The sequence below is a fragment of the Rhinolophus hipposideros genome, assembly GCF_964194185.1.
Source record: "Rhinolophus hipposideros genome assembly, chromosome: 8".
Classification (NCBI taxonomy): Eukaryota; Metazoa; Chordata; class Mammalia; order Chiroptera; family Rhinolophidae; genus Rhinolophus; species Rhinolophus hipposideros.
The window spans coordinates 77,729,391-77,744,913 of NC_138054.1; the positions used below are offsets into that span (position 1 = coordinate 77,729,391).

Genomic DNA, 15,523 nt, shown 5'->3' on the forward strand with positions numbered 1-15,523 from the left:
CTAGGAGTGGAATTGCTGGGTCATATGGTCATTCTTTGTTGAACTTTTTGAGGAACCACCAAACCATTTTCTACAGCCGCTGAACCAGTCTGCATTCCCACCAACAATGTATGAGTATTCCAATTTCTCTACATCCTTGCCAACACTTGTTAATTTACTTTTTTTAAAAAAAATTATACCTACCCTAGTCTTTTTCTTTCTTGATGGAATTCTTTGTAGCACAAAAGTTTTTAATTTTAGAAAGTCTAATTTACCTATTTTTTTCTTTTGTTACCCGTGGTTTTAGTGTTGTATCTAAGAAGGCTTTGACAAACCCCAGGTCACAAAGATTTGTTCCTATATTTTCTTTTAAGAGTTTTATGGTTTTAGCTCTTATATTTAGATCTATGAGCCATTTGGAGTTAGTGTTAGATATGGTGTGAGAATTTTGTTTGCATGTGTCTATACAATCTTCTCAGCACCATTTGTTGGTCCTGTATCCTGCAGCCTTGCTGAACTCATTAGTTCCAACAGGTTTTTGTGAATTCCTTGGGATTTTCTATATATATATATATATATATGATCATATCATCTGTGTATAGAAATGGTTTTACTTCTTTTCTAATCTGGATGCCTTTTATTTTGTTTTCTTGCATAATTCTCCTGGCTAGAACCTCTAGGTCATGTTGAACAGAAGTGTTAAGAGTGGATATCCTTGTCTTGTTCCTGATCTAGGAGGGAAAGCAACAAGGTTTTCACCATTAAGTACAATACTAGCCATGTATTTCTGTAGACGCCCTTTGTCAGGATGAGCAAGTTCCCTGGTTGGTTGAGTGTTTTCATCATGAAGGAATGTTGAGTTTTGTTTTCTGCATCTGTTGAGATGATCATGTGATTTTTGTCCTTTATTCCATTGATACAGTGTACTATTAGGTTGGTGCAAAAATAATCGCGGTTTTTGCAATTATTTCTAACTGGTTAAACCGCAATTACTTTTGCACCAACCTAATACGTTAATTGATTTTTGGATATTAAACCACTTCTGGAGTAAATCCCACTTGGTCATGGTGTATCATCCTTCTTTTGTGGTGCTGGATTCTGTTTGCTCATATTATATTGTGCATTTTTGCATCGATATCCTTTTTTTTTTTTTTTTTTTTTTTTAAGGCGAGCATAGCTCACAGTGGCCCATGAGGGGATCGAACCAGCAACCTTGGTGTTATTAGTACCATGCTCTAACCAACTGAGCTAACTACCCACTCCTGCATCTATATTCCTGAGAGATAACAGTCTAGTTCTTGAGGTGTCTTTGGTTTTGGTATCAGGGTAATACTGGCTTCATAGAATGAGTTGGGACGTGTTCCCTCTTCCAGTGTTTGGAAGATTTTGTAAAGAATTGATATTAATTCTTTGTATGTTTGGTAGAATCTCCATCTGGGTTATATATTTTGGAGATAGCTGGGAAATATGGAAAGGGCTGGGCCGCCGAGACCTTGGGCAGAAGCAGCTGACACACACTGATCTGTTCTGATTGACATGCACATTATTTTAAAACATTTGAACCAACTTTGAAAAAATCTACAGATTTCACATAAAAACTCTGATTTTCAAATTCTCTAGAAAAGTGAAAATCTGGCAACACTGCCTCCTAATTATATTGAGTGATGGTGAATGGCCCCTACTCACTGGTTTGCCTCAGTCCCTATTCTTTCCTGTTAACCCTGTCACTAAGCCTGAGTGTCAGGTACCATCTGTATCGTATTTATTCCTGAACCACTTTATGTTAACTGCATGGCCACTGTAGGTGTTTGAGGTGAGGCTACTTAGTTACACGTGCTGAGTGTTTGTTAGCTCATCTATAAAATGTGGTCATTAATGATTCTTACCCTGGGAGATTTTGAGGAAGATTAAGTGAGATGATTGTAAAGAGGTTTGGCATATACAAGGCACTCAATAAATTTACCTGTTGCTTTTTCCTGGCTGCATAGATTCTGTTGCATGCCATACATAATATGTAGCACCAGCACCACAAAAGAAAAATTATACACCATGACCAAGTGGGATTTATACCAGAAGTGGTTTAACATCCAAAAATCAAGGAATGTGATACACTATATCAATAGAATAAAGGACAAAAACCATATGATCATCTCAATAGATGCAGAAAATGCACTTGACCATTTCTCTAATGGTGGACATATCGGTGGACTTCAATTCTTCCCTATTTCACACAAGGCTAAAAAGAACATCCATGTACGTGGTACATAGTATTGTATGGTGGTTAAGAGTATATTATTAGCTCTAGTGGTTTTGAATCCCAGCTGTGTAACCTCTTTTTATCTCTCATCCTCTTGGAATAGTTGAGATGAAAGGATGGGTGGAATGACCTCAGACATCATTTGAAGACATATCTGCAATTTTGTCCACAAAAGGACTGGAAGGTCACAGGTGGGTGTAGGGGAAGATGCAAGAGTCCGGAGGCCCCTTCTGCAAATGTGAGAGCTGGCTCGCCCTATCTCACAATCTCCCCGCCCTAGGGTGTGAAGCCAAAGGTCAAGTTGTTGCATCTGACAGACTGGCAGCTAAGCTGTCCAGGGAGATGAGATAAGTGGGTGTCAGGCAGAGGGAGGGAGGTGTCAACCGCAGAGCAAAGTGAAGCAAGAACCCTGTGGACCAGCCTGAGCTCCCCACACTCAACCCTATCCTGGAAGTCACATCCCACATATAGCTGCTTAACCCTCTGAACAAGTGATGGTCCCAGAGCCCCTCCTGGACTCCTTCCCTGGTGCTCTTCAACAGTATCCATGCAACAGAGCTCTGGGACCCAAGCACTGAGCCACCTAGGAGGGCAGCTCGTGGCCTCTGGTTGGAGGTGGCAGTGGTTATGGATTGGAGAGTTTTTGAGGTTTTCAAAGAGGAAGTAGGGCTTCTGCATGTGGTCCCATTGCCTCTCATTTTCACTGCATGAGACAGCCAGACACTCCTGGCTCTACTTTGCTTTCTGAATCCCTACTCTAAAATAATAAGCACCGATGGTTGCACACCACTTTCTGTTTCATCAACATCCAGCAAAGGCTTTTGATAACTGCACTGTAAATTCCAAGGTCTGGGTCATGTTCCTATGGGCTATATTCCCAGAAACCAGTTCAATGCCTGATATATAGTTGGCAATTGAGAAATATGTGAATGAATAAGTGAATGAATGAATGAATGAATGAATGACAAGTTCTTGACGTGCTTGTAGGGTGACAGATGCTAATCCCACAGCTCACTTCCATAATCCTTAACTTGGGCCTCTGTCCATCTTGATTTTTCTGGGGGTCCTTTGGCCCCTGAAGAGAATCCAGATACTACTCTACCACATTTGTGGCCCTTTTTTACTTTTCATAGGTGCCCCCCCCATCCCATCCAGTAATTCTTCCCTGAGCTCTCCTTCCCCTCTGGGGATATCACAGTTCCAACTTGGACCATGTGATCTTGAGCCAGTTACTTTCCTTCTCTGAGTGTCAGTTTTCTTGCCTATAAAAGAGGAATAACAGCATCCATCTTGCAGGGTTATTGTGCTGAATTAAACAAAGCATGTTGAAGTGTTTTGCAGGGATCCTGGCACGTGGTGGGGGTTGAATGCCAACAGCTATTATTATCGTGGTGTGTAGACTGGGAAAGATGGCACTGGAGGAGAACAGTGGTCTCCCACCCGGGCTTAATGAATAAAGCAATAGATCTGAATGTAGTTCATCTCTCCAAGTGTGCCGCCCAAATTCTGGTCTTCCAAAATGAGCCAGGAACATCCATCACAATTTTAACACTTTTAGGAAGCTGAGTTGCAGATATTAAGTTGGTGTAGAAGTAATTGTGGTTTTGGACCATGAATTTTAAATCATCATAACTAGGTTCAAACACATCTTTATTAATCAAAAAAGGAACCATTACAAGCAACACATTTTTGCCAATGAGAAATAAGTTTGTTTATTCCTGTAGCGTATAACTCTGTGTTTCAGGATTCAATGAACTCATGGAAAGCATTTTCTGCATCCTGCCCGTTGTGGAAGCGTTTTCCCTGCAAAGTTCTCGAGATGCTTGAAGAAGTGGTAGTTGGTTGATGAGAGGTCAGGTGAATACGGCGGATGAGGCAAAATTTCGTAGCCCAATTTGTTCAACTTTTGAAGTGTTGGTTGTGCGACGTGTGGTCGGGCATTGTCGTGGATAAGAGTTGGGCCTTTTCTGTTGATCAATGCCGGCTGCAGGCAATGTAGTTTTCAGTGCATCTCATCGATTTGCTGAGCACACTTCTCAGATGTAATGGTTTTGCCAGGGTTCAGAAAACCATAGTGGATCAGACCGGCAGTAGACCACCAAACAGTAACCATGACCTTTTTTGGTGCAAGTTTGGCTTTGGGAAATGCTTTGTAGCTTCTTTTTGGTCCAACCACTGAGCTGGTCATTGCCAGTTGTCATATAAAATCCACTTTTTGTTGTACGTCACAATCCAATCCAGAAATGGTTCATTGTTGTTGCATAGAATACAAGAAGATGAGGTTTCAAAACGACAATTTTTTTTGATTTGCGGTCAGCTCATGAGGCACCCACTTATCAAGCTTTTTCACCTTTCCAATTTGCTTTAAATTCCAAATGACCGCAGAATGGTCAGCATTGAGTTCTCTGGCAACTTCTCGTGTAGTTTAAGAGGATCAGCTTTGATGGTTGCTCTCAGTTGGTCATTGTCAACTTCCGATGGCCGGCCACTATGCTCCTCATCTTCAAGGCTCTCATCTCCTTTGCAAAACTTTTTGAACCACCACTGCCCTGTACGTTCGTTAGCAGTTCCTGGGGCAAATGCGTTGTTGGTGTTGCGAGTTGCCTCCGCTGCTTTACGACCCATTTTGAACTAAAATTAAAAAATCGCTTGAATTTGCTTTTTGTCTAATATCATTTCCATAGTCTAAAATACATATAAAATAAACAGCAAGTAATAAGTCATTAACAAAAGAACATAAAGCGAGAAATGCACATTAAAATAATGTATAGCATAACCACATTTATTTAAGAATGTATTCCAATATCAAATGGCAAATTTCGATAATGCAAAAACCGTGATTACTTTTGTATCAATCTACTTGTCTACCTAAGCAAAGACCAATGTACAGTATTAACTGTAACCCACATTTGGCAAGTGCTTGGAGCCAGACACCGTTCTAAGAGCTTTACATGAATTATCTTGAGGAATCTTCAAAAGAACCCTGGGAGACAGATTATTATTAGTCCCATTTGATAGATGAGGAAAGAGGTACTCAAAGGTTAAGTGACTTTGCCATAAGGCCACTGAGATGGGATTAAATCCAGCAGAGCTAATATTCTTAACCACTCTGCATATTACCTCTGTGTGTAGGTCCTTTCCATTCTTCTGTAGAACAGGGAAAAATTGGAGTTCACCAAGAGAAGAATGATACATATTATATCCATCCCTGCAACGGAACACTAAATAGTCAGGAAAAAGCAAGAAGCAGATGTGTATGTTCTGGCATGAAATGAAGGCCACAGTAGATTGTTGGATAGTAAAAGCGCAGAGCAGTATGTATCATATAACCCATTTTTGTATAAAAACAAAATTAAAAAGTCCATATACCCATTTGTAGTTTCACAGATAAATGTCTGGAAGGATAAACACCAAACAGTTCACATTCACCACAGGGAAATTGTGAAAGAGAGGAGCTTCCATTTTTTGTCTTTAAATTCTCTGTTGTTTGAAATATTTACCACTAGTATGTATTATTTTGTAATTAACAGAAAGAAGAAAGTCGACCCCTCCAGCTCCTGCCCCCTCCCCCGTCCAGGTGCTGCTTTTTTCAGAGGCCTCCCTAGTGTCTCCCACTCACCCTTGAAGGCTCCTCAACCCTATTTTCCCTCCATGAGCACTTCCCAAGCCCCCTCTGGTCACCAAGGACTTGCCTTGACCTGGGTCTCTCATCTGCATAGGAAACTATGGTCCTACCCCTGGGTGTGTGAGACATGGTGACATCACAGTTAGGCCAGTGACATCACAGTGGAGCTGGAAGCTGACGGGACAGAGGACCTGGCAGGGCCCAGGAGATGGGAGCCAGGAAGGGGTTGGCAGGTAGAGGCTACTTCAGATGGGAACTTGAGAGACAATCCTCAGTTCACCACCTAGGCATTCTTAGCCAGACCTTTCAGGGATGAGAAACCTGGACATCTCCAAGGCCGTTTCTCTTTCTGTTCCTATTTAAGAGGTTGTATAGACTTTTCTGAGAGTTAGGAGCAGAGTGTGATGCCAGGAGGGGGTGGAATTAGCATATGGAAGTCAAAGGTGTGTGTGAATCCTCCTGGGAGATGTGTGTGTGGTGGGTTTCTGTGGATACCCAGCATGACCCTTGACCCCTGTGATTCCATCAAGGCTGTTGGGGTCTGGGAGGCTAGGTTTTGGGGAGTGGAGGTTTGGTGAACCAATATTACAGGGGTACAGTGGAAGAAACTCCTCCATTAATCTGAAGGATATGAGAGGGCAACTGGGAAAGGGGGAAGGCTGAGGAGGGTGTTGGGTCACTGGGAACAGCACGTCAGAAGAGAGAGCAAGAGGGGCAGAAACAAAGCAGTGGGTCGCAGTGGGGGATGGACTGACATTGCCAAGGATCAGTGCAACCTGAGGTTTGGCACTCTTGGCTAGTTGCTGTGTGATTCTGGGTGAGTTGTTTACTCTCTCTGAGCTTCTATTCCTTCATCATGGGGATAATAAAACGAATCACACAAACTTATTGTGAAGATTAAATGAGATAAGGCTTACGAAGCCCCTAGCACAGTGCCAGGCGCATAGTCAGCTATTTGCAAAAGTAGCTATCTACTCCAATCCTTGGAATATTCCAGGCTGAACCCTGTTGCTTTTATTTATGCCCAACCTTCTATAATGCAGGAGTCTTGGTTGTAAGCTATAGCAAGCATTTCAGGAGGATTTAAGGGGAAAAGGAATTCATTTAAAAGATGCTGGGAAAGCTCATAGAAGGTCTGAAAAGATCGCAGAGCCAAGCTTGGAAAATAGGCTGGATCGAGGGAGGCTGGGAGCCCCAGGACCACACACCCCAGGACCAGTCCAGAGAGGACTCTGTAACCCCCTCTGAACCCCTTTCTTTCCTCTGCTGCCCCTGAAGCCGATGCGACATCATTTACAGAGTGGAGTCTCCACTCTGGAGCCTCAGGGCTACTGGCTTCTGCTCCACAGTCTGGATGGGGGCATCTGATTGACCCTGTATATGTTGTGTGCCTGCATCATGTGCTGGGGCAGAGAGGTCAGAATTAAGCATGTAACCATTTTGGCTTTTATAGCAGGAGGTGCTTTCTGCCTCCCTTCAGACTTGTGGGGGGAAATTTCCAAGTACTAGGCATCTAAAAAACCTGACAAATGTCTACACAAGAAACAAAAATGAGTAGACAGTAGTTCTTGAGATACTCATAGCCACATAGGGATCCATTATGTGGGCAAATAATTATGATAGGAAGTGATGGAGGCCAAAGTGGAGGTGAGTACCAGCCAGGGGCTAAGCTGGCAGAGAATCACCTGACCCACAGGGGAGAGTCTGAGATGTGTCTGCGTGTTCCAGGCCACCTGGGTGGCATGGTTGGGGTGGATTTTGATGACTGTGTCACACTGGGTCAGACACTATGTGATGCAGGTATACCAACTGGGTAAAATTTGTGTGAGGCCCCAAAGGGGGCGCACCTTCTTCTGCTCACAAGAGTAATGACATTGCTCCGCCTAAAAAACTGCTTCCTGTCCGATGGGGCCTCCCTGTTGATATCTAGTCATGTCTTACAAGCACTTTACTGTGTCCTTGAATTATCTCTTGCTCTGTTGGGGCTTTAGCATTCTATCTAGATTAGAGAAAGAATTTTCAGGTTAGGAAGATCAGAGATGGGACAGGAGGAGGAAGACATGTTTGCTGTGAGATCAGATTCCTGCTGTCTTCTCTGCCTCACCCCAGATCCTTATATCTTGCCTGCTTCTTATCTCTGCCTGTTCCTGTTCCTGCCATCACCATGACTGTCTTCCCTGTCATCATGACTGCCTGTCTCTGTCTCAGCTGGAACCCCATTCCCAGAAGGACCCAAGCCTTTGAGCTCTCTCTATCACACTCTTGCTCTTGAGTTCTCTGAGAACCAGAGATAGCAACCCCCCACCCCATCTCACCTTCACATATTGAAATTTCAGGGGCCCAACTCATGGTGGTCCAAAAATCAGCACGTTGTCCTATAGAGTTGCCACAGGTAGGTAAAGGCTGGTGGGCGGCTCCCTCTTGTCAGGTCTCATAGGGCCCCCAGTCTGCCCACCCCCTTCTTCCTATTTGTGGCAACTTCAAATGTATCACCTTCCTGTCATCTCTCGCACCCACTGGGGTCTCAGCCACAGGCAGTGCTGCCCTCCTGCCCAGCTCCTTCCTTTCCCAGCCAGAGGGGACTTCTGCAGAGCCAGGTGGAGAACCTCATGCAGGCGGCCTCTCCTTTTGGGGTATTTGTTTTGAGAACTGGGGCAGGGCTGGGAGGAGTTGGGAAAGGGGAAAGAGTCTGGGTTTTGGAGGGTTGAGACACTTGAGCGAGGGTGCTAGGGTCTGAGGGGCACTTAGGGTGGAGGGAAGGGTGGTTACTGAGGTGAAGGGGCAGGCCCTTGGGGCATGTGGCAAGCTGAGGCTGTCCCTGTGCTGGGTGGCCTTCAGTGAAAGATGGCAGAGAGGCCAGGTACTAACTGAGCAGACCCCTGAGCATTTGGGACATCTTCCTATCAGGCCAGCCAGGAGACCTGGGGGACTCTTGTCCCTGGTGAGTGAGCTGAGCCTTGGTAGTGTGGGTGGCAGCACACTGGGACTTCCTTAACTGCCCAGAAAAGCTGTGGCAGGTTCTGCTTGGCGGGCAGTTCCCTGTGGTGGGGAGCCTGTGGCTGGTAGAGTTATGGAGTCATGAGTGCCTCCCTGCACGGAAGGGAGTGGCTTCTCAATTCCCTGTGGCCTTGAGGAGCCTGGAATGTTCCCTCAGATCTCTGAGCTCACTGGGGAGTAACCTCCATGAAGACCTTCGTCTCTCCTCTCTTCCCCAAGGATGGGGATCAGGTAGGCTCTGCTCCTCACCTCTGATTGGCTAGTCTCCATTCAATCCTCTTCCTGCACCTATCAGGAGAGCATCATTGGCTTCTAAATGTCAGCACTGAGGCCTCTGGTTCAAGGTGTAGTGGGAGAGCCAGCCCTAGAAGCCAGACTACTTCAAGGACCTTCATTGCTCACCTGTGACCGACTTGTCTTCCCAGCAGGTAGTGGGGGCATGAAGGGGGAACCCACTCCAGAACTGGATTGTTGCCACAAGACCAAGCCCCTGAGGAGCACAGGGAGCTCCCTGTCCCCCATGCTGGACTTCCAGCCCTGTGAAGGCGACCAGGTAAGGTGGAATCCCAGCCCTATCTTTGAGGCCAGACTGTCTACTGAGGGAGGAAGTGAGGAAAAAAATCTGAAGGGACGTGGATTCCCACCGTCCCCTGGTCCTGAGCACCTCTACCCTAGCACATCATGGGGATGGGCCCTTAAGGTGCCAGAGACCCTCTCCCATGCCCTAGGGGCCAGACTCCTCTGTGGGCCATGAGAAGGGATGGGGCCATGCAGGAGGCTTGGCTGTATGACCATGACTTGGTCTTAGGGCCCATCCTGTGGGGTTTATAGTCTTTGATGAGGATTTTCTCCAAGCTCACCTTGGTTCCGTTCAAAACCCAGTGGATGATCTGAGACATGGTGGACCAGGGTGGTCAGGGAGGGAAGGAGTAAGGAGAATGCTAGGTAAGGAGTTCTAGGGGCAGAGGAAAGACAATCCTGGGCTGGGCACAAATGTCCCTGGGGAAAGATTTTTGGATGACAGAAGATAAAGCCATTTGAGTTACAGACATCATGGGGGTGAGTGAGTCTTAGCTTCTCCTCCTCCTTTTGGAAAACACACCAGGGGTGGATCATCCCAGGCACCCAGCAGTTGAAGCCCCCAGCCCCTTGCCCCCTGCTCTCCAGGTCTTCCCAGCCTGCAGGCCACCTCCAGACCCAGTGGATGTCCATAGCCCATCCTGTGCCAGCTCGCTGTGTCCCTGGCCACTGGCACCTGCCAGATCTGCCCTGCTGCCCTGCCCCCAGGGCCTGGACCTCTACATATGCACCCTGCAGATGGCACCCCCAGGCACAGCTCCACAGGATCTCAGAGAGGACTCCATGAGCACAAGTAAGCCCAGGGCACAGGGCTGCACCTTGGTGGAGGCTGAAGTTGAGGGCACTGTTAGGTTTGGGGATGGGAGGGGCAGAGGACCCATCGTCACTGGTGAGGACAGAGCCTCAGGCACACTTGACTAGCACATTTTCGCCTAAAGTTTGGGCCTAGGAGTACAGGGGTTTTCAAGGTGGTGACACCTGAGCCAGAGAAGGTAAGCGGTGGTTTTCTCAGGTATGGGTGTGGGATCTGGTGTAGGTGGATTGAGAGTGGAGCTTGTCTACCTGTTTGAGCCAGAGGAATCTTTATTATGAGAAAAGAGCATTGACAGAGACTCAGGGAGTTGGGGTGGGGTCCTGGTACTGCCCTGTTATTTCCATGACCTTGGACACATCACTGAGGCCAGTTTCTTCTTCCATAAAAGTAGTCTGGGCTTGTTGCTTAGTAACACACCATTTCCTGGTGCCACTGGGACCTCCTGGAGGGCAGGCACTATGCTGTGTCCTGTATCCCTCACTCTCTGCCCCCGAAAGAGCACAGGGCAAAACAGCTCAGTAAAGTTGGTTGAGTGAATAAATGAGAATCCAAGCAGACAATCTACTCTTTAATACTTTTTTCTTTTTAGTGTTTTACTTTATACCACTCCTGGCTTAGCTTCTACCTCCCTGGCTATTGCACCTCAGTCTCCCTCGCTGAATTCTTCTCTACTTACATCCTAAATATTCACTTGCTGTGGAACTCAGTCCAGAACCTTCTTCACTCTCCTGCCCTCCCCTCCCTTTCCCTCCCATCCCCTTTCTTCACCTTTCTATCCCTTCCCCTCTCCTCCCTGTCTCTCCTCTCCCCTCTCTTCTTCTTTTCCTCCTCTCTTCTCCTGTTCTCTTTATTTAGAGCAGCACTGTTTGACAGAACTTCCTGTGATAACGAAAACGTTCTATACCTGTGGTATCTAATCCCATACCTATGGAGGTTTTTTAATGAGGCTAGTGCCACTGAATTTTTATTGTACTTATTTTCATTTAAATGTACACACATGTGTCAGGTGGCTATCATTTTGGATACAGCAGATCTAGCGTCACCCTCACGTGGTATCATCTGGGCCCCTGACACCCAAACCTCTCCAAGCGCAAACCTCTCTTTTAAACTCCAAACCAGTTCATCCAACTGCCCACCTGACTGTTCCACGTGAATGTCTAACAGGCTTCTTGAATCATTTTCTCTCCCTAAAATTGTTAAGCACTGAGCAAACACTAGCTGCTTTTATTGGCAAATGCAATTGCAAACCAGGAAAGTCCAGAGAGGGGGAAACGCCTTGCCCAGGTCACCCAACAGGCTTGCAGGCTAGAACTCTCTCCCAGTCCCGAGTGGGTCAGGTTAGATGGGGAGTAGAACTTTACCCCAGACTGTGGGGCCGTGACCATCTTTTCTTTCCTGCTCAGAGCACCAGCCACCAGGGCCACATGCCGGCTCCATTGATGACAAGAAACTCATAGCAAAGTACCTTCTGAGCGGGGACAAGATGGGAAGCCAGCTGGAAAGAGTTGGCAAGGGGGCTTCCTGCCCACCCTTCTCTTCTCACAACACTTATTCCCCACCTCCCTGGCAGCATACAAAGAGCCCCAGCCCCTTGGCTTTCTGCTCCTGCCACCTATCGGCTCCGGTCTCCAAAGAACTCCCATTCCACCTCCACCCCCTCTATCCTGCATATCCACTTCTCCTGCCTCCACCTTACCTGTTAGCCTCTGGGGCCCTACCTTCTATCCAATGTCCCCCCCTCTTCGTGCTGCCCCAAGACACCTCCGACCCCACCGGGGCTGTGCCCAGAATGCTGAGTGTCAGCGAGCGTGGGCACCACAGCGCCCTTGGGGAGACCCTGCGTCCTTACCCAGGGGCCTCCCAAACTTCTGGCCAAACCCAACCCTCCCAGGCCTGGAACCCAGGACCTGGAGCTGCAGGGATCTATTCCCCAGGGCTGGAACATCCTGGCAGGGAAGCTCCAGCAAAGCGGGCCCCACCAGCCTCCCGGGTAGGCACTGCAGCCCTGCCTTACCCGCTGAAGAAAGAGAATGGCAAAATCCTGTACGAGTGCAACGTGTGCAGCAAAAGCTTTGGGCAACTCTCCAACCTCAAGGTATCTGCCTCCTGGGCTCCACTGCCCGCTCAGCATCCTTCAATGACCCCCCCCTCCCATCCTGCTTCTAGAATCAAAGACCTTAAAGTCAAAAGGAACTCCTCAGCAGCCTCTAGGCCGTGACCTTGGATGGTTCATTTGGCTCCTCAGTTTCACATCTGTAGAGAGAAGATACAGTAGAAGATGGCTACCAAGGTCCTCTCCACCTAAAAGACTGTCTAGGAGACCATCTCATTTCAGTTAAAAATGAGAAACTTAGGCTCCTAATGGGAAGGGTTTGCCCAATCACTTTGATTTAGTGGTTGCGTTAGGCCTTGATCTCAGTCTCTCAGCATCTAGTGCAGAGCCCATTCCTGAACAACTCGTGTTAAGCCTCCTCGTGTTTATTTGTTTGAAGTTCAGGTGGGGGAACGGGTAGATTTTAGTGAGTCTAGACTACAGACCTGACAAGCAGCCTTTTTCAAGTGGGAGCCCACAAATCAGCGCCAGAGCTGTTGGCGTCCAGCAGGTGGCAACCACGGGTCAGCAAAGACCCGCAGCTTTTGCAAAGACGCGAGCAAGATGGCAAAGTTATGGTGATGGGGGAAGATCCCGTCTCGATCCTCTAGGGCATGAGTTCTTAAACTTTAATAAGCCTCATACTACCAGGAGAGCTAGTAAGCATGCAGATTCCTAGGCCCCAGCCCCAGACATTTTTATTCAGCCCTGCAGGGTGGGGCCTGAGAATCTGCATTTCTAACATGCTCTTAGGTGCCGTTAATGCTGCTGGTCTGCGGCCGCACTTTGAGAAACGCTGCTCAGGATATGTGTGTGTGTGTATGTGTGTGTGTGTGTCTGTGTGTATATACACATATACACACACATATATAATCCCTTGCCTGGTCTGACCACTGCCATCTCCCCTCCTGCAGGGCAGCAGAACGAGTGGGGGTATCCTGGGGAATGGACGAGAGGCCCTGAAGGGGGTAACAGAGAGGCAAGGGGATTGAGAGGTCTTGGTGCCAAAAAGGGGTCCTGTGGAGGTGTAGGTAGAGATTCAGAGAGGATCCCAGGTATTGCTGAGAGCTCTGGGCAACTGGCAGCGTTTTTCCCACACCTGGCTCAGGTCCATCTGCGTGTGCACAGTGGGGAGCGCCCGTACCAGTGTTCCCTGTGCCAGAAGAGCTTCACCCAGTTCGCCCACCTGCAGAAGCACCAGCTGGTGCACACAGGGGAGCGGCCCCATGAGTGCCTGGTGAGCCCCTCCTCCCCCTCCCCTGTACTCTTGCAGGCAGTTTCCAGGCTCCTGGGGGGATGGCACCTATAGTTGTAGTCTCCATTTCCCAATCCTCCTGAGCAGGTGGAGACAGGACAGGAGGGGAGGCAGGTGGAGGAGGATGAAAATGACCCCTCGCAGTCTGGAAGGGTCAGGATGTGACAGTGGAGGTCATTCCTGGGGTCTGGAGGGGGGAATAGAGATGTATGTCTGTGGGGGGAGGATAATAAAATTAAGGGAATCTGGGGAGTGGGGACCCATTACCTTCTTCCCAGCATTGCTGGGAGAATTACTATCATGGTGTGTGCAAAGTATACAAACACTGCGTATAACATCAGTTCAGTGTTAATTCCTTCTCTGAGCCTCACCGTGTCCTTTGAGAGGTCAGAAGGGTGGGGAATCTTTCCCTGTTTTACAGAGGTAGAAATGAAAGCAGCACAGTGGTTATGAGTCTGGACTATGTGGATTCAAATACTCATTCTGCCTCCAACTTGCTGTGTGACCTTCAGCTAGTGGCTTCACTTCTCTGAGCCTCTGCTTTATCACTGTCATATCGGAGGTGTACTGGTACTTAGTTATGCTTCTCCAGGGTCCTGGGGAAGACTATGATAGATCAATTCCCGGCATGTGGCTTCTCCCAGTAAATGCTAATTATGCCTACCGAAGCTGCAGCCGCATTCATAAGTGTTCTATGTGATTATCTCTGTCAGTCCATCATATCCATGAGGTTAGGTATTAATAGTCACATGTTACCAATAAGGAGAACACGGCTCAGAGAGGGGAAGTCACCTATACAAGGTCACACAGAGAATTAAAGAACCAGGATAGTAATCCAGGTCTGCCTGGTTCCAATGTGCCAGACACTGTGAGCCCCAGGGAGGAATCCTGGGAGTGGGGGGAAAGCTTCCAGGCCTGCATGACAGGGAGGCGGGGATGAGGAATGGAGAGGAGGAGCAGAGATCCTGAGCCAGCTGGGTAGGCAGAACTAATGCCTGTGCCCATTTCTATCAGAGGTGCCACAAGCGCTTCAGCAGCTCCAGCAACCTCAAGACCCACCTGCGCCTGCACTCAGGGGCCTTGCCCTTCCAGGGCAGTGCCTGCTCACGTCGCTTCCCCCAGCACATTCGCCTGAAGCTGCACCATCAGCTGCATACTCCAGGGACCTGCAGCCTAGCTCACACCCACCTGCCTCTGACTTCTCTTGCCTGCCTCGCCCAGTGGCACCAGAGGGCACTAGGTCTTGTGGCAGTGCCATCAGAGAAGCAAATGGGCTGGGACGCAGACAAGAGCAAGGTGTCCTCAGCATCCCAGGAAAAGCAAGGGCAGCCAGCCTGAGCTGTGATGTCAGGACTGCCCTGGGGAGAGGGCACGGGCAGAGTAATTAAAGGATTTTCTCTATAGCAAGTTGAGGCCTCCTGAGCTTCAACAATGGAGGTGGAAGTTATCCTGTATTTGCCAGACTTCACACCCCGCTTTGGAGCAGTGCAAAACATAACCAGGAAGAGCCTGTGCTACCCACCCATAGGATGGGTGTCTGCAGCCATCCACTTCTAGCTTGGTTTGGGTTCTGCTCCTTCTTGGGATCAGGCCCTCCCTCTCAGCTCACCAATGGACAGTCCAGCCTTCCAGAACTCTGTAAGCTGCAAACTGTACTGCTAAGCACAGGGCACATTGCCCTGTCAGCTGAACAGATGTTCCAGCACCTGTCCAGATGTCTGTCTGCTGCTTCTCACCATCTTCTTGTCCTAGATCCTAGGAGGCCACAGACCACGTCAACTGGTACTCCCTGCCATGATCTGTACATGCCAGGATCTGTGCCCCCTGTGGGGATAGAGGGGCAGGAACACAGGATATCAGTGTCCATCGTGATCCAGAAGCATGACGTCCTGTGTGCCAGTACCAGTCCACCAGAGAGGGCAAAG

The 15,523-nt window shown here is 48.1% G+C and overlaps 1 protein-coding gene across 1 annotated transcript; it reads left to right on the plus strand.

Annotated features, from left to right (window-relative positions):
• Positions 1-9,297: 9,297 nt before the first annotated feature.
• Positions 9,298-14,936, plus strand: ZNF683 (zinc finger protein 683; the record flags this gene model as incomplete). The annotated part of the gene is made up of 5 exons (XM_081058063.1): positions 9,298-9,411; positions 10,026-10,230; positions 11,655-12,346; positions 13,452-13,580; positions 14,613-14,936. 5 exons carry the CDS (start codon positions 9,298-9,300, stop codon positions 14,934-14,936), a joined length of 1,464 nt encoding a protein of 487 aa, XP_080914189.1.
• Between the last annotated feature and the right edge of the window lie 587 nt (positions 14,937-15,523).